Below are 19,885 nucleotides of genomic sequence, written 5' to 3' on the forward strand. Positions count from 1 at the left end.
TGCCAACACCCCTGGCCCTGGGTCCTGGATCCAAGGGGGGGTACCTAGAGAGGGCTCCCTCTGCAGAGGTGATGATGGATTATTGGGCTGACAGATGTGGGAGCCCACTCCCACTTCCCAATCTCTTTGCCGCTGTTCTGCTACTTTGACCAAAAGCAAGGTGCTCGCGATGTAATATGGCATGGAGGTTAAGAGCCAGGCCCTGAGGTCTGGCTGTGTGATTTGAATCGCAGCTCTGCTGGTTGTGCAACCGACACTGAGTTTCTTACCTTCTCTGTGCCTCAGTTTCCTCACCTGTGAAATGGGGTTAGTAATAGTCCTAGTTACTGTGAGTGTTAAATGAGATGGTGAGTGACAAGCACTCAGCATGATGCCTGGTTCTTAGAATCAGTGGCTGCTGTTTTGGAACAACTACTATGGGTCAGGGGCAGGACACATGACCACGTGCCAGCCCCAACTTGGTCAGGCTCTGGAGTGTGGGCTCCCTTTGCCCCCCTACTCTGTCTCCTGATGGGAGCATCTATGTCCTTTACTCCCAAATGCTTGAAACATCAGGGAGATGTGACCTGACCTCATCTAAATGGCAGAAGGTGTAGGCGTGGCCAGGTTAGCAGGACATGCTCTGTCTACTGCCAGATGGGGCTCTCCTGGACCATCCAGCCTCTGCTGTGCCCTAAGAAGGGATCATCCTCATTCCAGCCTCCTCCCCTTCCTTCAGAGCCCTCAAACTTCTCTGCCTGTCCCAGGTGCTTTCCTGCTCCTTGGACAGTGACAGGACCCATATGTAAATGTCTGCGCAAATCCCCTGGGGTTAGGTTGCCAGCTCTCCAGGGAGGCAAAGCCACCTCTGGGACCTCCACTTCACAGCCATGGGAGCCCAGGGCAGGGTGGTCTGCTCCCTGATCTTCCTGCTGCGGGCCCTGGCTGAGCTGACTGAGAACTCGGAGTTCTACTTGCTTGAGGATTACCTCCTGGGTGGCCTCTTCACCTTCCATGCCAACGTGAAGGGCACTGTCCACCTCAACTACCGGCAGGTGCCCAGGTGCAATGAGTGAGTCTCCAGTGTGAGGCTGGAAGTGATGGTGGGGGCGGGGTGGGAGCCGAGGCTGGTCCTGTGGCCCTGGGGAGGCCAAGCCAAGACCAACGGGTCAGAATGCGTCTCCTCATTCATTGCCAAGCCCCCATCCTGGATGCACCCCACTGGCTCTCAGGGAGGCCCAGCACAGTCCGCCTTATTAAAATCTATGGCGACTATGTCCTGAAATTTTGAAACCTGGTGTCTTAATGTCACGTCTCTTACTAAAGAGTTATGGGATGTTTGAACCTAGAGGGGTCTTAGAGGCCATCAAAACCAACCCCCTTCCCTCTGGCAGCAGTGGGACTCCCAGTGAGTCCATGCCAAGACCCGACTGTTATACCTTTGGGAGGCAGGTTGTCAGACTGGAAGGAAAGTTTGTATTTCCCCAGGGCTGTGGTTGGGTGGGCAGGGGTGTTTCCAGGACTAGGGGGGCTTTCCTCTGCACTCCATCCCCTGTGAACCCACTGGGGTGGCAGCATCGTTCAGAGATTGAGTGGGCCACCTTCAGGCAGGCATGAAGGCTGGGATACTTGAGCCAGCCTGGGCTTATAAAATAGTGATCTTGTGCAGAGAGGGCGAGGCATTCTGAGAAAGAGAGAAGGGAAGGAAGGAGAGTGCAAAGATGATTAAAGCCTGGCTATAAGAAATGAAGCATTTATAAGATGTTGGGGAAGATTATATGCTGGCTTGAGAGTGGTGAGGGTGAGGGTACTAAGCATGATGTTGTATATTTTGATGCTTCTGGTGATGGTGGAGCGGCTGTGAGATGATGGTGGTGATGGAAGTGATGGCGATGGTGAAATGATGTGGTAAAAATGCCAGAACCCTCTGGAGTGGTTCCTTCTTGGGCGATGCCTTGGCTTTCCTACTGCAGGCAGGAGGGACAGGCTGGCTCTCCCCTCCCCTCCCCTCCCCTCCCCTCCTCACTCTGGACCCGTTGCCAACCCCACCCTACTGCAGCCTCTCCAGGTATGAGATGAAGGTGCTGGGCTACAACCTCATGCAGGCCATGCGCTTTGCAGTGGAGGAAATCAACAATGACAGCAATGACAGCAGCCTGCTGCCCAGTGTGCTGCTGGGCTATGAGATGGTGGACACCTGCTACATGTCCAACAACATCCATCCTGTGCTCTACTTCCTGTCACAGGACGACTATTTCCTGCCCATCCAGGAAGACTACAGCCACTACATACCCTGTGTGGTGGCCATCACCGGCCCTGACAACTCCGAGTCCCCCATGACTGTGGCCCACTTCCTCTCCCTCTTTCCCCTTCCACAGGTGAGGCCCCTGGGCCCTGGGAGAAGGGGCTGGGAAGGAGGGTAGCCGAGTGCTTTTCCTGAGGGCTCAACACCCCCACCCGTCCCGGGGGTGTTGGATTGGGGAGCAGAAGCAAGGTCAGGACATCCACCCCAGCCCTGGCAAGGTAGCCAGCCTATCGGTTAAGAGCTCAGGCTTTGGAGGCAGAAAGACCTCGGTGTGCATCTTGCCTCTGAGTCTTGGCCAGTGTGAGGCCTTGAGCCAACCTCTTAACTTTCCCAAGCCTCAGTTTCCCCATCTCTAAAGTGGGATGATAAGAGTCCCATCCTTGGACTGTCTGAAGATCAAAGCGTTCAATTTAGGTAAGAATTTCTAGTGCACAATAGGTAGTCAATGATGTTACTGTTGTTACGTGAAGCATCTTGCGCGAGGATAAAAACTCAGAATGCGCTCAATGTTATCCTATATAATTGCCTAGCACAGAATCTGCGTCACAGCAGGTCCTCAAAAAAGTGCTATAGAATTACTACTGCTATTCTAACTATTTTCACCATCGTGATCAAAAAGGCGTAGTCCAGAAGTGGCATAAGATATCTGCTCATTAAAGAGCAGCTAGCACAAGACTTGGCCCGCAGTGGGTAGTTACAAATACTGTAATTTTTTTTTTTTTTTTTTGCGGTACACGGGCCTCTCACTGCTGTGGCCTCTCCCGTTGCGGAGCACAGGCTCCGGACGCGCAGGCTCAGCGGCCATGGCTCACGGGCCCAGCCGCTCCGCGGCATGTGGGATCTTCCCGGATCGGGGCACGAACCCATGTCCCCTGCATCGGCAGGCGGACTCTCAACCACTGCGCCACCAGGGAAGCCCCAAATACTGTAATTTTTGCTGTTGTTTTTATTATATCAAGCACCAAGGATCTGACTCAGAGTAGGTGCTCAATCAGTGTTAATATTCTTATGTGAAGAATCTAGTCTGGGACTGAAGTAATTCTTTCATTCATTTAACAAATATTTATGGAGCACCGACTGTGCCAGGTCTTGCTGTAGGTGTTGGGGATGCAGCTGGGGAAATGCACAGAAGTTTGCCCTCATAGAGTTTATCTTCCAGTGGGGAGAGACAGACGATCGATGTAAATAAGTATGTGATATAGGATGATAGGAAGTGAGACGTGAAATGGATAAAAGGAAAAGTCAGGTCAAGGTTAAGGGAGGTGGGGCACGTCGGCAGGCAGGCGGAGTGGGTACAGGGAGATTGGATGGAGGCTTGAAGGGGCTGGAGGAGGAAGAGCAGCCTCCACGACAAGGGGTCAGCAGATGCAGAGGCTGGGAGGTGGCTGGTGTGTCCATGGAACTGGGTGAGCAGAGCTGGGACTAGTGGGAGAGAAGGAGATGAAATCAGAGCGGTAAGCGCTGGGGTCAACGATGGAGCCCCTTGGGGACCACTGACGGACTCTGGCTTTTCCTGAGTGGCATTAGGAACTGTTGGAGGGTCTTGAATATGTGACTGGTGTGTGTGTGAGCAGGGTCGCCCTGGAGCCACGCTAAGTGTAGATTGTAGAGGGGAGAGGGGAGAGGATATCGGGGTAACTCATAGCAGGAATGATGGTGGCTGGACTAGGGTGGTGTGGGGAGGTGTAGGCACTGAATGGACACACTTTGAAGGTAGATCCAGTGGGATGTGCGGATGGCTTGAAGGTGGCATGTTTGAGAGAGACAAGCCAGTGAGGCCTCTACGGTTTTGGCCTGAGTAACTGGAAGGATGGATTCGCCATCAGGGGAGATGGGGAGATTGTGGGTGAAGCAGGTTCAGGGGAGACAGGGGTTCAGTTCTGGCTACATTAAGTTTGAAATGTCAAGGAGGTAGTTGCAGGTATGAGTCTGAAATTTAGCAGAGGGGGGTCCGGGGCAGGGCTATTGGGAATTGTCAGCGCGGATATGGTATTTAAAGCCAGGAGCCTGGATGAGATCACCAAGGGAAGGGGAGCAGATGGAGAAGACACAAGGACTGCAGGCTGAGCCCTGGGGTCCCCCAAGTTCAAGAGGTCATAGAGAAGAGGAGAAGAAGCAACCAGTGAAAGGGGAAGAAAACCGAGACTGTGCCATCCCAGAGGCTGCGGAAGGAAATGTGACTAATCTGAGGAGGGCGAGGAGGAAAGCTTTATGCTCAGGGGCACACAGTAGGCACTCAATAAATGTTACTAGATCATGAGAATGATAATGATGGAAATCACCTAGCCTAGGGCCTGGCACACAATAGGTGGTCAACAGTGTTGCTAAAGGCTGAGGTGGGGCTGACGTCGATGAGAAGCATCTTGCCCAGGGCCTGGCATGTGGTGGGTGCCCACTAAAGGCTGCCAGGCTGATGACCATCGTGAGATGGTGTACATCACTTAGCCCAGGGCGTGGCACACAGTAGGTGCTTGGTAAGTGTTACCACAAGGATAATCATGATGATGTTAACGTAAAGCACCTAGCCTAGGGCCAGGTACATGATAGATTCTTGTGAAATGTTATTTCAGTAATGACCATGGTGACGATGGAGTAAACCAACTAGTTCAGGGTCCAACACATAGTAGGTCCTCATTCATTGTCATTACTGTGATGTCCACGATGATGGTGGAGTAAACCGCTTAGCCCTGGGCGTGGCTGGCGCTATGTGCTCCTCAAGTGCCATAAGGATGATGGTGGTGGGTGGAACCCCCCTGGCGGGGGACCCTGTGAGGCCCTCGCTAATACCTGCTGGACCCTCCCCTCCGGCAGATCACCTACGGTGCCATCAATGACCAGCTGCATTTCCTAGCTGTGCTGCGCACGGCGCCAGGTGTGCATCACCAAATGGAGACCGTGGTGCGGTTGATGCGGCACTTCCGCTGGAACTGGATCCTTGTGTTGACAAGCAGCGATGACTATGGCCGCGGCAGCAGCCAGCTGCTCAGCGAGTGCCTGGCCCACCGTGACATCTGCATCGCCTGCCGGGAGTCGCTGCCCATGCCGCAGCCCAACCGGACGATGACGCAGCAGGAGCGTGAGCGCCTGGAGGCCATCATGGGCAAGCTGCAGCAGAGCATGGAGCGTGTCGTGGCCGTGTCCTCGCCAGACCTGGCCCTGTTCAACTTCTAACGCGAGGTTCTGCGCCAGAACTCCACGGGCGCAGTGTGGGTCGCCTCCGAACCCTGGGCCATCGAGCCGGTCCTGCACCACCTCACCCAGCTGCAGCGCACAGGCACCTTCCTGGGCATCACCGCTCACGGCAGAGCGTGCCCATCCCGGGCTTCAGCGAGTTCCGCGTGCACCGCTCCCAGGTCAGCCGGCCCGCGCTCAACAGGAGCAGCCTGGGGGCCACCTGCAACCAGGAGCGTGACACCTGTATGGACACCTCTGAGTCCTTCAACACCATCCTCACGCTCTCTGGCGAACGCGTGGTCTACAGCGTGTACTCCGCCATCTACGCCGTGGCTCACGCGCTGCAGAGCCTCCTGGGCTGCAACCAGACCGGCTGCCACAAGGAGGTGGTCTACCCTTGGCAGGTGAGTTCTGGCCTGTGGAAAGCCAGGGCCCCACGGAGCAGGTGCAGAGTCCGTGGTTGCCATGGAGACCGCAGAGCTGCCCACTGCTCTGCTCTATCCTGCCCTTCCCTTGGTGGGTTCTGGGCAAATGGGTGGGAGAGGCCATGGATCATGCCCTGCCTCCAGACACATAGGAGTCCTTCGTGGTGACAAAACAAAATTCCTTTAAAAAAACAAATTAACTTAATCATCACCACCCATGATAGTCTGTCCTTGGAGATTTGGGTGAAATTCCCTAGAATGAAGCCCCGCAGGCCGGAGCCCCAGTTCTCCCCGCAGCCTCTCCAGGGTGGAGGTCCTGGGGATGAGCTTGTGTATCCCCATCAGCTCTCAGGTTCATGGTCCCAGTTCGGCATCACCTAGATTCAGGCCTGGAATTTAAAGCTGTGTTTTCCTGGTTTAGGCACAGGCACACACACACCCTACCTCGGGCCTGTGGAAGGTGTAGAAGGTTTTACTGAGGATCCAGAGGAGAAGAGGAGATACACACCAGAGATGTACGCTCTCTACTCAGCATTAGACATCTCTGCTTAAACAGTTCACTGACTTTCCCATAGTTTGGAACCAGCTGCCTACTCTATCGCTCAGCCTCCCCGCATCCCCGTCTTTATCCTCCCCTGATACCCCTCAGGCCCCTCTGATACAGCCCATCTGTTAGGAGGCAGGTGGTGATGATCTGAGCACAGCTTTGGAATCAGGCAGCCTGGGTTCAAGTCCCAGTTCTGCCACCACTAGCTGTGCCACTTTGGGCCAGTTATTTAATATCTCTGAGCCTCGGCTTTCTCATTTATTAAACAGAGGGAGTAATGTGTGTGCTGCTGAGTTATGATGAGGATTAGTAATAATGTATGTACATTACCTGGTGCAGAGTAGAAGCTGAGTGTCTCCTCCTCTGTTTCTGACACCAGTGTCTGGCCTTAGGAGAGAGGCTGGGGCTTGGGGGTAGAGCCACTGCTGGGGTTGGAGGTGGGGCTAGGTGAGGAAGGGGAAGCAAGGCTCAGACCCAAAAGGGGAGCCCAGAGAGACCCAGGCCCCTGCCAATAATAGGCCCTGCCCTGCCTACTCAGGAGAATTACAGGGAAATGCTTCCTGGCCCCATGTGTTGGGCCCCTGGAATCCAGGTTCCTCAGCCCAGCTTGGCCAGCAGATGGTTTATCTCAGGATATGATCTGGGGGAACAGGAGGCTGGGGAGTATTTAACAGAGAAAGAGTCAGTATAAGGGAATGTTCTCAAGCTGGGTGCTGCTGTGAGCCATGGGATCTCAGTCTTACCTGGACCTTCTCAGAAGTCACTTTAGAACGGTCCCCGAGGGTGGGAAGAGGATGGCACTGATCCGTTGGCTCCGTATCTCCCAGTGGTCAAGGGTTGTGCCAGGGGGTATGAATTCCCTGGCGTTTCCAGGTCGCGCTCGTGTGATACCCAGCAGCTCCCTGCGGGCGTCTCACCCTGCAGCCCCTGGGCAGAGAGCGGCCAGGTTGGTCTCTGCACAAGGGGAGTCGAGTGAACCCAGCCACGGGCCCTGCTGCTGCCCTGGGCCCCGGGTGGACCTGATTCAACCTCTCTTTCTGCCACCATCCATTCTGGATTCCTTCACCCTCAGCCATTGGCTGCTCTAGGTCATTGGCATGTGGGGTGGTCCAGACATTCATCCCCAAGGTGTCAGAGGCTGTTGTCACCTTGTCCTGGCTGGCTTGTGGTCCGGTGGCTGTCTAGTAGCAGTCATCACTGGGCTAGAAACACCAAATGCCACCTTGGATCCCAGTCCTACGCCTTCCTACCCTTAGCAGCACTCCTAGCCCCTCCTGCTAATCCAGGTCATTTACCTCTCCTTTCTTGGCTTTCTCGTTCGCTGGCATGAGACCCCCTAAATGACCAGGTGGTAACCATAGAGCCCTATTGTGTCTGCTGGTGGGAGTATTCCCCCTTTGGAGACCATGCTTTATTCTAGCAGAATCTAAGGTTCTGGAGATGAGAAGCCCTGATTCTACCATGGGCCTCTGCAAAGAATGGTGAGTGTGGCCAATCCTTTTCCCACCCTGTGGTTGCTGGACCCACGTCTTCTAGAGTGATCAAGCTCCTTGTGGAGTCTGTCATGACAGACAGTAGCAGAGTACGTAACTCTGCAACAAGGTAGCGAGTGTGATTTGAGGTCTTTCTTTTTAAACGTGGGCATTGACAGCTAGACACTTCCCTCTAAGTACTGCTTTCATTGTATTTCATAAGTTTTGTTACTTGAAAAAATTATCTTTAACTATGGTAAAAAAAAAACCCCATAAACGTTACCGTCTTAAAAGATTTTTCCCAGTGTTTTAATTGTGGTAAAATACACATAACATAAACTTTACCATCTTAACCATTTTTAAGTTGACCGTTGAGTAACATTAAGTACATTTATACTGTTGTACAACCATCACTGCCATCCATCTCTAGAATACTTTCATCTGGCAAAATTGAAACTCTGTGCCCATTAAACAGTAACTCCTCCTTCATTCCTCTCCTCCAGCCCCTAGAAAGCACCATTCTACTTTCTATCTCTGAATTTGACAGCAATAGATACCTCATATAAGTGGAATCATACAGTATTTGTCTTTTTTTTTTTTTTTTTTTGCGGTACGTGGGCCTCTCACTGTTGCGGCCTCTCCCGTTGTGGAGCACAGGCTCCGGACGCGCAGGCTCAGCGGCCATGGCTCACGGGCCCAGCCGCTCCGCGGCATGTGGGATCTTCCCAGACTGGGGCATGAACCCCTGTCCCCTGCATCAGCAGGCGGACTCTCAACCACTGCACCACCGGGGAAGCCCCTATTTTTTTCATTTTTGAATCAGGTTGGTTTTTTTGGTTGTTGTTGAGTTTTAGGAGTTCTCCGTATTCTGCGTGTTAATACCTTGTATATCTTATTTGCAAATATTTTCTCCCATGCTATAGGTTGCCTTTTACTTGGTTGATAGTATCTTTGATGCATAAATTTAAAATTTTTCATTAAGTCCAATTTCACCACTTCTTTTCTTTTGTTGCCTGTGCCTTTGGTGTCATCTCCAAGAAACCATTGCCAAAGTCAGTGTCGTGAAACTTTTGCCCTGTGTTTTCTTCTAAGAGTTTTTATAGTTTTAGATCTTCCATTTAGGTCATGGATCTATTTTCAGTTAATTTTTATATATGGTGTTAAGTACAGGCCACTTCATTCTCTTGCTTGTGGGTATCCAGTTTTCCCAGCATCATTGGCTTAAAAAACTATGTTTTCCCCATTGAATGACCTAGAAACCTTTGTCAAAATCATTTGACCAGGGCTTCCCTGGTGGTTCAGTGGTTGAGAGTCCACCTGCCGATGCAGGGGACACGGGTTCATGCCCCGGTCCGGGAAGATCCCACATGCCGCGGAGCGGCTGGGCCCGTGAGCCATGGCCGCTGAGCCTGCGCATCCGGAGCCTGTGCTCCGCAACGGGAGAGGCCACAACAGTGAGAGGCCCGCGTACCGCAAAAAAAAAAAAAAAAAAAAAAATCATTTGACCATATATGTGAGGTTTTATTTTTGGACTTTATTTTATTCCATTTGTCTGTGTGTCTCTTTAGTCTGGTACCACACTGTTTGATTACTGTCACTTTGTAGAAAGTTTTGAAATCAGGAAATGTGACTCCTCCAGCTTTGTTCTTTTTCAAGATTGTTTTGGCTATTCAGGGTCCCTTGAGATTCCATATGAATTTCAGTTTTTGTATTTCTGCAAAAAAACCTCATTGGAATTTTGATGAGAACTACATTAAATCTGTAGATTGCTTTGGGTAGTATTGACATCATAACAGTAATAAGTCTGCCAATCCGTAAACGTGGGATGTCTTTCCATTTATTTGTGTCTTCTTTAATTTCTTTTGGAAATGTTTTGTAGTGTTCATTGTACAAGCCTTTCCCTCCTTGGTTAATTCCTAAGTATTTTATTCTTTTTGATGCTATTGTAAATAGAACTATTTTCTTAATTTCCTTTTTGAATTATTCATTGTTAGTGTGTAGAAAACAACTGATTTTTGTGTGTTGACTTTGTGTCTTGATACTTTGCAGAGTTCACTTATTGGTCCTAACAATTTTTTTGCAGAATCTTTAGGATATTTTACATATAAGATATCATCTGTAAGCAGGTAATTTTATTGATTACTTTCCAATTTAGATGACTTTTTTTTTCTTGCCTAATTGCTCTGGCTAGGACCTCCAGTACTGTGTTAATAGAAGGGGTGAAACTGCACATCTTTGCCTTGTTCCTGATTTTAGAGGAAAAGCTTTCAGACCTTCTCCATTGAATATGATATTCACTGTTGGCTTTTCACATAGAGCTTTTATTATGTTGAGGTAGTTTTCCTCTACTTCTTGTTTGTTGAGTGTTTTTTTATCATGAAAGAGTCAAATACTTCTCCTTCATCAAGTGAGATGATCATGTGTTTTATTAAATTTATTTTATTTATTTATTTTTGATTGAAGTATACTTGATGTGCAATATTATATAAGTTACAGGGGCGCAATATAGTGATTCACAATTTTTAAAGGTTATACTCCATTTATAGTTATTATAAAATATTGGCTATATTCCCTATGTTGTACAGTGTTTCCTTGTAGCTTATTTTATACATAGTAGTTTGTACCTCTTAATCCCCTACCCCTATACTGACCCTCTTCTCTTCCCCTTTCCCCATTGGTAACCACTAGTTTGTTCTCTATTTCTGTGAGTCTGTTTCTTTTTTGTTATATTCACTAGCTTGTTGTATTCTTTAGATTTCACATATAAGTGATACTATACAGTATTTGTCTTTGTCTGACTTATTTCACTAGCATAACATCATCCAAGTCCATCAATGTTGTTGCAAATTTCCTTCTTTCTTATGACTGAGGAACATGTGTTTTTTTTTCCCTTCATTTTGTTAATGTGGTGTATTATGTTGATTGATTTTCATATGTTGAGCTATCTTTGTATTACAGGAGTAAATCCCATGTGATCATGGTGTATAATCCTTTTAGTATGCTGCTGAATTCAGTCTGCTAGTATTTTGTTGAGAATTTTTGCATCACTATTCATAAGGGATATTGGTTTGTAGTTTTCTTTTCTTGAAGTCTTTTTGACTGGCTTTGTTATCAGATTGATGCTGGCCTCATAGAATGAGTTAAGGAGAGTTCCTTCCTCTTTAGTTTTTGGTAGAATTCACCAGTGAAGCCATCAGATCCAGGACTTTTCTTTGTGGGGAGATTTTTTGATTACTGATTCAATCTCCTTATTAGTTATAGGTCTATTCAGATTTTCTATTTCTTCGTGATTTAGTATTAGTAGATTTTGTGTTTCTAGGAATTTGTTTCATCTAGTTTATCCAATTTGTTGGTGTGTAATTGCTTATAGTACTCTCTTATAATTGTTTTTATTTCTGTAGAATCAGTGGGAATGTCCTCACTTTCACTTCTGATTTTAGTAATTTGAATCCTCTCTTTTTTTCTTAGCCATTTTAGCTAGAGGTTTGTCAATTTTGCTGATCTTTTCAAAGAACCAACTTTTGGCTTAATCGATTTTCTCTAATATTTTTCTATTTTTTAATTTGTTTCACTCTGCTTTAATCTTTATTATTTCCTTCCTTCAGCTAGTTTCAGGTTTAGTTTGATCTTCTTTTTCTAGTTCCCTAAGCTGTAAAGTTAGGTTGTTGATTTGAGATCTTTCTTGTTTTCCAATGTTAAGTGTTTATAGCTTTAAATTCCCCCCTTAGCACTGCTTTGCTGTATCCCATGTTTTGGTTCATTGTGTTTTCATTTTCATTCATCTTTAAGTATTTTCTAATCCCATTTGTGAGTTCTTTGATTTGTTGGTTGTGTAAGAGCATTGTTTAATTTTCACAAATTTTCCGGTTTTCATTCTGTTATTGATTTTTAACTTCATCCTATTGTGGTCAGAGAAGATACTTTGTGTGGTATCTATCTTTTTAAATTTATTTATTTTTTATTTAATTTATTTATTTATTTATTTTTGCAGTATGCAGGCCTCTCACTGTTGTGGCCCCCCCTGCTGCGGAGCACAGGCTCCGGATGCGCAGGCTCAGTGGCCATGGCCCATGGGCCCAGCCGCTCCACGGCATGCGGGACCCCCCCGGATCGGGGCACGAACCTGCATCCCTTGCATTGGCAGGTGGACTCTCAACCACTGTGCCACCAGGGAAGCCTGATATCTATCTTTTAAAATTTATTCACACTTAATTCATGGTTTAACATAAGGTCTGTCCTTATCTGGAAAATGTCCCAGGTGCACTTGAGAAGATGTATATTCTGTTGTTGTTGGGTAGAATGTCCTATGTATATCTGTTAAATCCAGTTGGTTTATTGTGTTGTTCAAGTCCTCTATTTCCTTACTTATTTTCTGTCTGGTTGTTCTATCCATTATTGAGAGTGAGGTATGGAAGTCTTCAGTTATTACTGGGGAATATTATGTGTTGAATTGTCTTTTCTCCCTTCAATTCTGATGGTCTTTGCTCCATGTATTTTGTGGCTCTCTAGTTAGGTGCATATCTGTTTATAATTATTATATCTTCTTGATCTATTGACCCTTTTATTGTCATAAAGGTCCTTCTTTTCCCCTAGTAAACGTTTTTGTTGGTATTCCGCCCCCCCCCCCCCCACCGGCTTCCTTTGAGACTTTATCTTTTTTTTTTTACATTTTGAATATTGTATACCTAAGAGTAGTTTTTTAAAAGTATTTATCCCACTTGGTGTTCTCTGAACTTCCTGGATCTGTGATTTGCCATGTCATTCATAACTATAAAATTCTCAGCCTATATTCCTTCAAATATTTCTTCTGTTCCTTTCCTTCTTCTCTTTTGGGTATTCTCATTATATGTATGTTACATATTTTACAATTGTTCTATAGCTCTTAGGTATTCTCTTCTCTTCTCTTCACTTTTTTTCTCTTCGCTTTTCACTTTGGGATGTTTCTATAGATATACCTTCAAGCTCATTGGCTTTTTCCTCAGCTGTGTCCAGTCTACTGATGAGCCCATCAAAGACGTTCTGTATTTCTGTTACCATAGGTAACATAGGTAACCTGTTACCATAGGTGTTTTCAAAATGTGTTGCATTTCCTTTTGGTTCTTTCTTTCAGTTTCCAGTTCTCTGCTTACATCACCCATCTTTTCTTGAATGTTGTTCACTTTTTCAGTTACAGCTCTTAGCATATTAATCATAGTTATTTTAAATTTCCTGTCTGATAATTGGAAAATCTCTACCATATATGAGTCTCATTCTGATGCTTGTTTTGTCTCTTCAGACTTTTTTTTTTTTGTCTTTTAACATGCCTTGTAATTTTTTGTTGAAAGCCAGACATGATGTGTTTGTTAAAGGAACTGAGGTAAATAAATTTTAGCATGAGGTTTTATGTTTATTTGGGGTAGGAGTGAGGCTATGTTTACTCTTTGCCATAGCTGTGGTGTCAGAGGCTAAAATTTCCTCTAATGTCTCCCTCTTTTGGTCTTCCCTGCTGGCTTTGGGTTTCCCTAGAGACTCCTTCTTAAACAGAATTTGAGCCTTGCAGTTCTTTTGGTTGTAATCCCCTGTTATTATACAGGAGCCTGAATGATGTGGTGGTAAGATGTGGGAGGAGGGGAAGAATTCTGGAATCATCTGTGACCAGGTTTTATTCTTTTGGTAAGCCTGTGCCCTGGGCTGTGCCCTTCACAAGTGCCTCTCAGCTCTCCCCACCTTCGGTGAGACAGGAAGGCCAGAGGGGGGCTGCAGTTGGGTACTTCCTTTCCCCTATGTCAATTCAGCTGTGGCAAAATAGTTTCCCTTGAGGGCAGGCCTTTGTTAAGGAGAACAGAATGCTCTGGGTGTATTTCAGAATGGTTGCTTTTTCCTCTCCCCTTGCTGGAGAGCAGTCTTTACCCTGAGAAGCTGGTGGGGCTCCTGAGGTTAAGGATGCGCCCCTAGAGCTCTCTCTCAAGCTAGTCTGAGCTCAGTCCCAGCAACTGGTCATTTGCTCTCTAGCTGCTCCTACCAGTTGCTGCCTCCAGCAGCATTTCCTGCTCCTGCTAAGCTGTGACTCTTTGTGTGCACCTGTCTCCCCGGTTTTGGGATCTGTAGTTTGCCCCATGACCCCAATTCTCTGATGGACCTAAGAAGGGTTGTTGATTTTTAGCTTGTTCAGCCTTTTCCTTGTTGTGAGGATGGAGGTGATGACTTCCAAGCTCCTTACATGCCAGACCAGAAACCAGAAGTTCCCCATTCTCTCCTGAATCTACATCAGCAAGGCTTTCCACCACGTCACTCTTCTGAAACTGCTTTTGTGATGGTCCCTGATGTCTAGATATTGCCAATCCAACCATCATCATCGTAGTCAACCTGTGAACAGATGTGACACAGCTGATTACTTCCTCTCTTTGGAAACAATATCTTTACTCGAATTCTGGGCCAGTCTCTCTCTTGGTTCCCCTACAGCTATGACTACTCCTTCTAGGTCTCATTTCCTCGTCCCTCCTTATCCCCTTGACCTTTAAACCCTGGAGGGTACAAGAGGTCAGCCAATGGACTTATTCTCTTCTCTGTCTACAGGGCTGGAAATATGATCCATAGGTTTATAACTTCCAATTTTATATCTTCAGACTGGACTTCTCCCCTCAACTTTAAGTCAAATATTCACCTGCTTATGCAAAGTTGCTCCCCCATGGTCTTCCCATTCCAGTAAAAGGCAACACCATCTTTCTGTTGTTTGACCAAAAGCATTGAATCATCCTTGACTCCTTTCTTTCTCATCCAACCCAGCAGTAAATCTTGTCCAGCCTACTTTCAAAACACATCCAGAATCTGACCACTTCTCACCTCTTCCACGGCTCTCTCTTTAGTCAGAACCGCCACCATTTCTCAGCTGGGCTATTACAATAACACCCTGCCTGCTCTCCTGTTGTGCCATTACCCCTCGTGATCTATATTCAGCCAGGGCAATCCTGTTAAAATGAAGGTCAGATCCTGTCACTCCTCTGCTTGGGATCCTCCAGTAGCGTTTCATTCAGAGTAAAAGCCAAAGTATTTTGACTCCAACTCTTTCTTTTTTTTTTTTGCGGTACACGGGCCTCTCACTGTTGTGGCCTCTCCCATTGCGAAGCACAGGCTCCGGGCACGCAGGCTCAGCGGCCACGGCTCACGGGCCCAGCCGCTCTGTGGCATGTGGGATCTTCCCGGACCGGGGCACGAACCCGTGTCTCCTGCATCGGCAGGCGGACTCTCAACCACTTCGCCACCAGGGAAGCCCGACTCCAACTCTTTGAACAGATCCACTGTTCTTCCTCTTGCTCATTCTGCTAGAGCCACGCTGGCCTTACTGCTCCTCGACTATGCCAAGTCTCCCAACCGCAGGACCTTTGCACATGCTGTCCCTGCTGCCTAAACAGATATCTTCATGACCTGCTCCCTCCCAGCCTTTACATCTTTGCTCCAATGTCACCTGCTGGATGAGGCCTTCCTTCCCCTCTCACCCAATGTGAAAGTGAAATCAGCTCCTCCATCATTTTCCATATCCCTTGCATGGCTTTATTTTCCTTCACAATATTTATCACCATCTGTTGTAGCACAGATTTATATGTGTGTTGTCTCTCTTCCCCGTGAAAGTATTCATTTCATAAGAACAGAGACTTTGTCTCATTTGGTTCACAGCTATATTTCCAGTGCCTGGCATCGGTATGTACTCAATGCCTTTTTGAATGAATGAATGTGTGAATATCAGGTTGAGACTCCATGGGTAAGAGGTAGGATTAATTCGGTTACTTAGGGGCTCAGAGTTAGTGTAGAGATGAATTTGGAGGAGGGGGAGAGTACATGGCAAGGGAGTGGTGGGGTGTAGGTCTGGATAAGGTGTGTGTGTGTGTGTGTGTGTGTGTGTGTTGGTGGGCATACGCCTGCACATGTGTGTGGTCCCACAGGAGGCAGAAAAGACCACAGAGGGAAGGCTGGCAGGGGATCAGACTTAACTTGGCTGATGGAGAGGCTCTTCCATTAGATTTCAGGGAGCGAACAAGACATCCAGAAACATCATCTGATGTATGTGCAAGAGACTAGAGGGGCGGAACAGGAAAGCAGGTGGTCTCTGAGAGGCCAGAAGAGAAGGGCTCTGAGGTCGAGTGGTCCTACCATGGCTCTTCTTGTCTGGGCCCTTGGTCCTTTATCTGTGTACTCTTGCAACACCCTCCTCATTGGTTGTCAGAATGATTTTTATACAACCCGAATCTACTCAGGCCACTCCCAAGAGCCATGGCTGCTTCCCACCACCCCTACATTTTTAGTGTCATAGTTCAGTCTTCCACTCTCTCCCACCCTCTCCCCATGCAGCCTGACTTTAGCCAGGCTCGGACACACCCTCTTCCCCAAAATGCCATAACCATCCTCTCCTCCACTTCATTGCTCTTACTGTTTCCTCTACTTGTAATTCATTCATTCATTTAATAAACAATCATTGGAGGCCTCCTCTTTGCTGGGCACTCTTCTCATTTCTAGAAATATAGCAGGGACTTCCCTGGTGACACAATAGTTAAGAATCTGTCTGCTAATGCAAGGGACATGGGTTCGATCCCTGGTCTGGGAAGATCCCACATGCTGTGGAGCTGCTACTACTACTACTACTACTACTACTACTACTACTACATGTGCCACAACTACTGAGCCCACGTGCCGCAACTACTGAAGTCCGCACGCTTAGAGCCTGTGCTCTGCAACAAGAGAAGCCACTGCAATGAGAAGCCTGTGCACCGCAATGAAGAGTAGCCCCTGCTCGCCACAACTAGAGAAAGCCCACATGCAGCAGCGAAGACCCAACGCAGCCAAAAATAAATAAATAAACAAGTAAATTTATTTTTTAAAAAAGAAAAAAGAAATATAGCAGTAAAAGCAATAGACATGGCCACTGCCTACCTGCTCTTGCTCACCTGAAAACCCCTGCCCCTCCATAAAAGATGTGTTAATTAGGACTCTTGGTGGTAAGCGACAGAAAGCAATATAAACAAAAAGTTAGTTTATTGCCTCACATCATTGAAAATTCCAGGAGTTGACCTGAAGGGGAAGCTTCAGGCAAGGCTGGATCCAGGGTCTCACTCTCTCCATCTCCCAGATCCTTCCTCAGGCATGTCCTCCCCCTGGAAACCAGCAGGCTGCTAGCAGCTCCAGAGTTATATCCTATTCACTCAGCAACCTCAGAAAGTCTCCATCTCAATAGCTGGGTGCTGTTAACCCGAAGAAGGCGGATTAGGTCTTTGCTGGGCGAAACTAAGAAGGTGTCTACAGAGGTCCAGTCCTAATGGCAATCCCAGCACCCCTCCCCCTCCCAGACAGAAGCCAGTTCCCCTCCCCTGAGCATCCTGCTGGGGATGAGTTAGAGAGGGTGAGGGAGCCCCCAGAGAGTGGGAAAGAGGACTCAGGGTCTTTTGCTCTCCTCCCTCCAGATCGCTGTATCTGTGTGTTCCAAGGACTGCCATCCTGGGCAAAAGAAGAAGCCAGCTGTCATCCACCCCTGCTGCTTCGAGCGTATTGACTGCCTCTGTGGCACCTTCCTCAACACCGAGCTGCAGGTATGATTCATGGGCCCACATGCTTGCCTTGCCACTGCTCTGCCCTGGGAGGGGGGTGGTCTCCAGGGCCCTTCACCTTCGGCAGGGTCTCTGGGGTCTCCCCCATGGTACGTAAGTGTCCAAAGGCCAAGAATTATGTCTTTCCCACCAGAGGGTGAGGTCTTGGGAGGAAGGAATTATAGTTATTAGACTCTGAGTCAAGGAGTCCTCGGTTCAAATCCTGCCTCTATAACTTCCTGGCTTTGTGACTTTACCTGGCTGAGCCTCAGTTTCCTAATCTGTGAAATGGGGTTGCTGTGAGGAGTTGATGAGTCGGGGGGTGTAAGGGACTCAGTGAGCATTGGTCGCCCTTAGCTCTCTCTCTCTCTTTCTCCTGCCGTGGCCTGGCCCAATGCAGGCCCAGTGGATGTAGATGCTGAGAAGGCAGGTTTGGCTGATGGGAGTTGCTGTGGGCTCTTGCAGGTGAATTCAACTGCCAGCCCTGCCCAAGTTACGAGTGGTCCCACAGGAAAGACACCTCCTGCTTCAAGCGGCAGCTGGCCGTCCTTGAATGGCATGAGGCACCCACCATCACTGTGGTCGTGCTGGCTGCCCCGGGCTTCCTCAGCACCCTGGCCATCTCGATAATCTTCTGGAGGCAGTTTCAGACGCCCATGGTTCACTCGGCTGGGGGGCCTGTGTGCTTCCTGATGCTGACGCCTCAGCTGATGGCATACATGGTGGTCCCCGTGTAAGTAGGGCCGCCCGTGGTCTCCACGTGCCTCTGCCTCCAGGCCTTCTTCACACTCTCCTGCATCACCGTGCGCTCTTTCCAGGTCATCTGCATCTTCGAGGTGGCCAGATGCCTCCCACGGGCCTACGGCTTCTGGGTCCGCTGCCATGGGCCCTACGTCTTCGTGGCATTCATCACGGTGCTCAAGACGGTCATCGTGGGGAGCAGCATACTGGCCGTGACCACCAACCCTACTGCCCGCACTGACCCCGACGACCCCAAGCTCACGACCCTGTCCTGCAACTCCAGCTACCAGCGGGGGCTGCTGATCAACACCAGCCTGGACCTGCTCGTCTCCGTGCTGGGCTTCGGCTTCGCCTACATAGGCAAGGAGCTGCCCACCAACTACCACGAGGCCAAGTTCATCACCTTCTGCATGACCTTCTACTTCACCTCCGCCGTCTTCCTCTGCACCTTCGTGTCTGTCTACGAGGGGGTGCTGGTCACCATCCTGGACCTCTTGGTCACTGTGCTCTACCTCCTGGGCATCACCCTGGGCTACTTCGGCCCCAAGTGCTACATGATCCTCTTCCACCTGGAGTGCAACACGCCAGCCTACTTCAACAGCATGATTCAGGGCTACACCATGGGGAGGGGATAGCACTCCTGTCATCTGCGCATTGGGATGAGGGCCCCAGCTTTGGGAGGTGGAGGCCAGGGGCTTGTTTGTTCAACTCCAGATGGATCCAAGGAAGCCACCCCCAACGATTACCACCATGCCCTGGTATCTGATTTGGCGTTCCTCCGAGGTTCTCTGCGTCCTGGCCATTTTTACCCACCTAGCGATGGATGCCTAGAAACATTTGCCCTTCATTCCTTTCCCTCGAGCTGTTTAGCTTGCCAGGCAATGCCACCCCATTCTAGAAAAACAACCCAAGCTGACCTATTGGTCTCCAAGGACTGAGTCCAGTTTGGCAGCCTACAGCCGCCATCTGGTGGTCACTGTGGGTACCTGCAGGTTCACGGTGAAGGGACGCCTGCTGGAGGGCTGGGCTGGGGTTGGAGGATGTGAGCTCAAATAATGCTGCCCTGCCTCATTCACTAGCTGCCCGTGTGTCCGCGCCTCATCCCCGAGATTCCCCCAGAGCACGAATCCCCGGCTTCTCTGTTGTCTCTGAGTACGGCTGAGCCCATAAATGCTCGGGAATAAACCTCGCTTGGGTGAAACGAATGAGTTTCCTTCTTGTTTTCCGGAGGTCCCCTAAGAAGATGTGGAATCGGAGACCTCGGTTTCAATCCCAGCATTGCCACTTCCGAGCTGTGTACCTTGGGCCAATTATTTACTGCCCCTGAGCCTACACTTCCGCGTCCCTAAAATGGGAGCATTGAAGGATCAGAGATAAGGGGTGCAAAGTGTGTACTCAGTAAATGCCAACCGTTGCAAATCCACATGTCCCTGGAACCATCAGGGGCAAAATAAGACTGTGTTTCCTTTTTACACCCTGATGTTGTCCATGGTATATCTTCTAGTCCATGGCACTAGCCTCTGTTGGAAACTGGCCCCCACCCAGTAAATACTGGGTGTTGTTATGGGGTGCTCGAGCCTCTCACGTGCTCCAGAGCCACTGTGTACCATGGCACTGCCAAACCCGGGAGAGGCTGCTCTGCTGGGTGTGGCCGTGTGCATGTCAACCACCCACGATGGTGGGCTCCA

At 48.8% G+C, this 19,885-nt stretch overlaps 1 protein-coding gene across 1 annotated transcript; it reads left to right on the forward strand.

Moving 5' to 3' along the window:
- The first annotated feature begins 869 nt into the window (after nt 1–869).
- On the forward strand, nt 870–19,389 carry TAS1R2 (taste 1 receptor member 2). Its single transcript, XM_029230358.1, is given in 6 exon segments — nt 870–1,051; nt 2,048–2,357; nt 5,096–5,581; nt 5,584–5,862; nt 17,334–17,459; nt 17,903–19,389. Coding segments are annotated over 6 exon segments (2,313 nt in total). The 3' UTR covers nt 18,833–19,389.
- The last annotated feature ends 496 nt before the right edge of the window (nt 19,390–19,885 follow it).

Source organism: Monodon monoceros, unplaced genomic scaffold (assembly GCF_005190385.1).
Source record: "Monodon monoceros isolate NGI ecotype Baffin Bay Population unplaced genomic scaffold, NGI_Narwhal_1 Super_Scaffold_18, whole genome shotgun sequence".
Classification (NCBI taxonomy): domain Eukaryota; kingdom Metazoa; phylum Chordata; class Mammalia; order Artiodactyla; family Monodontidae; genus Monodon; species Monodon monoceros.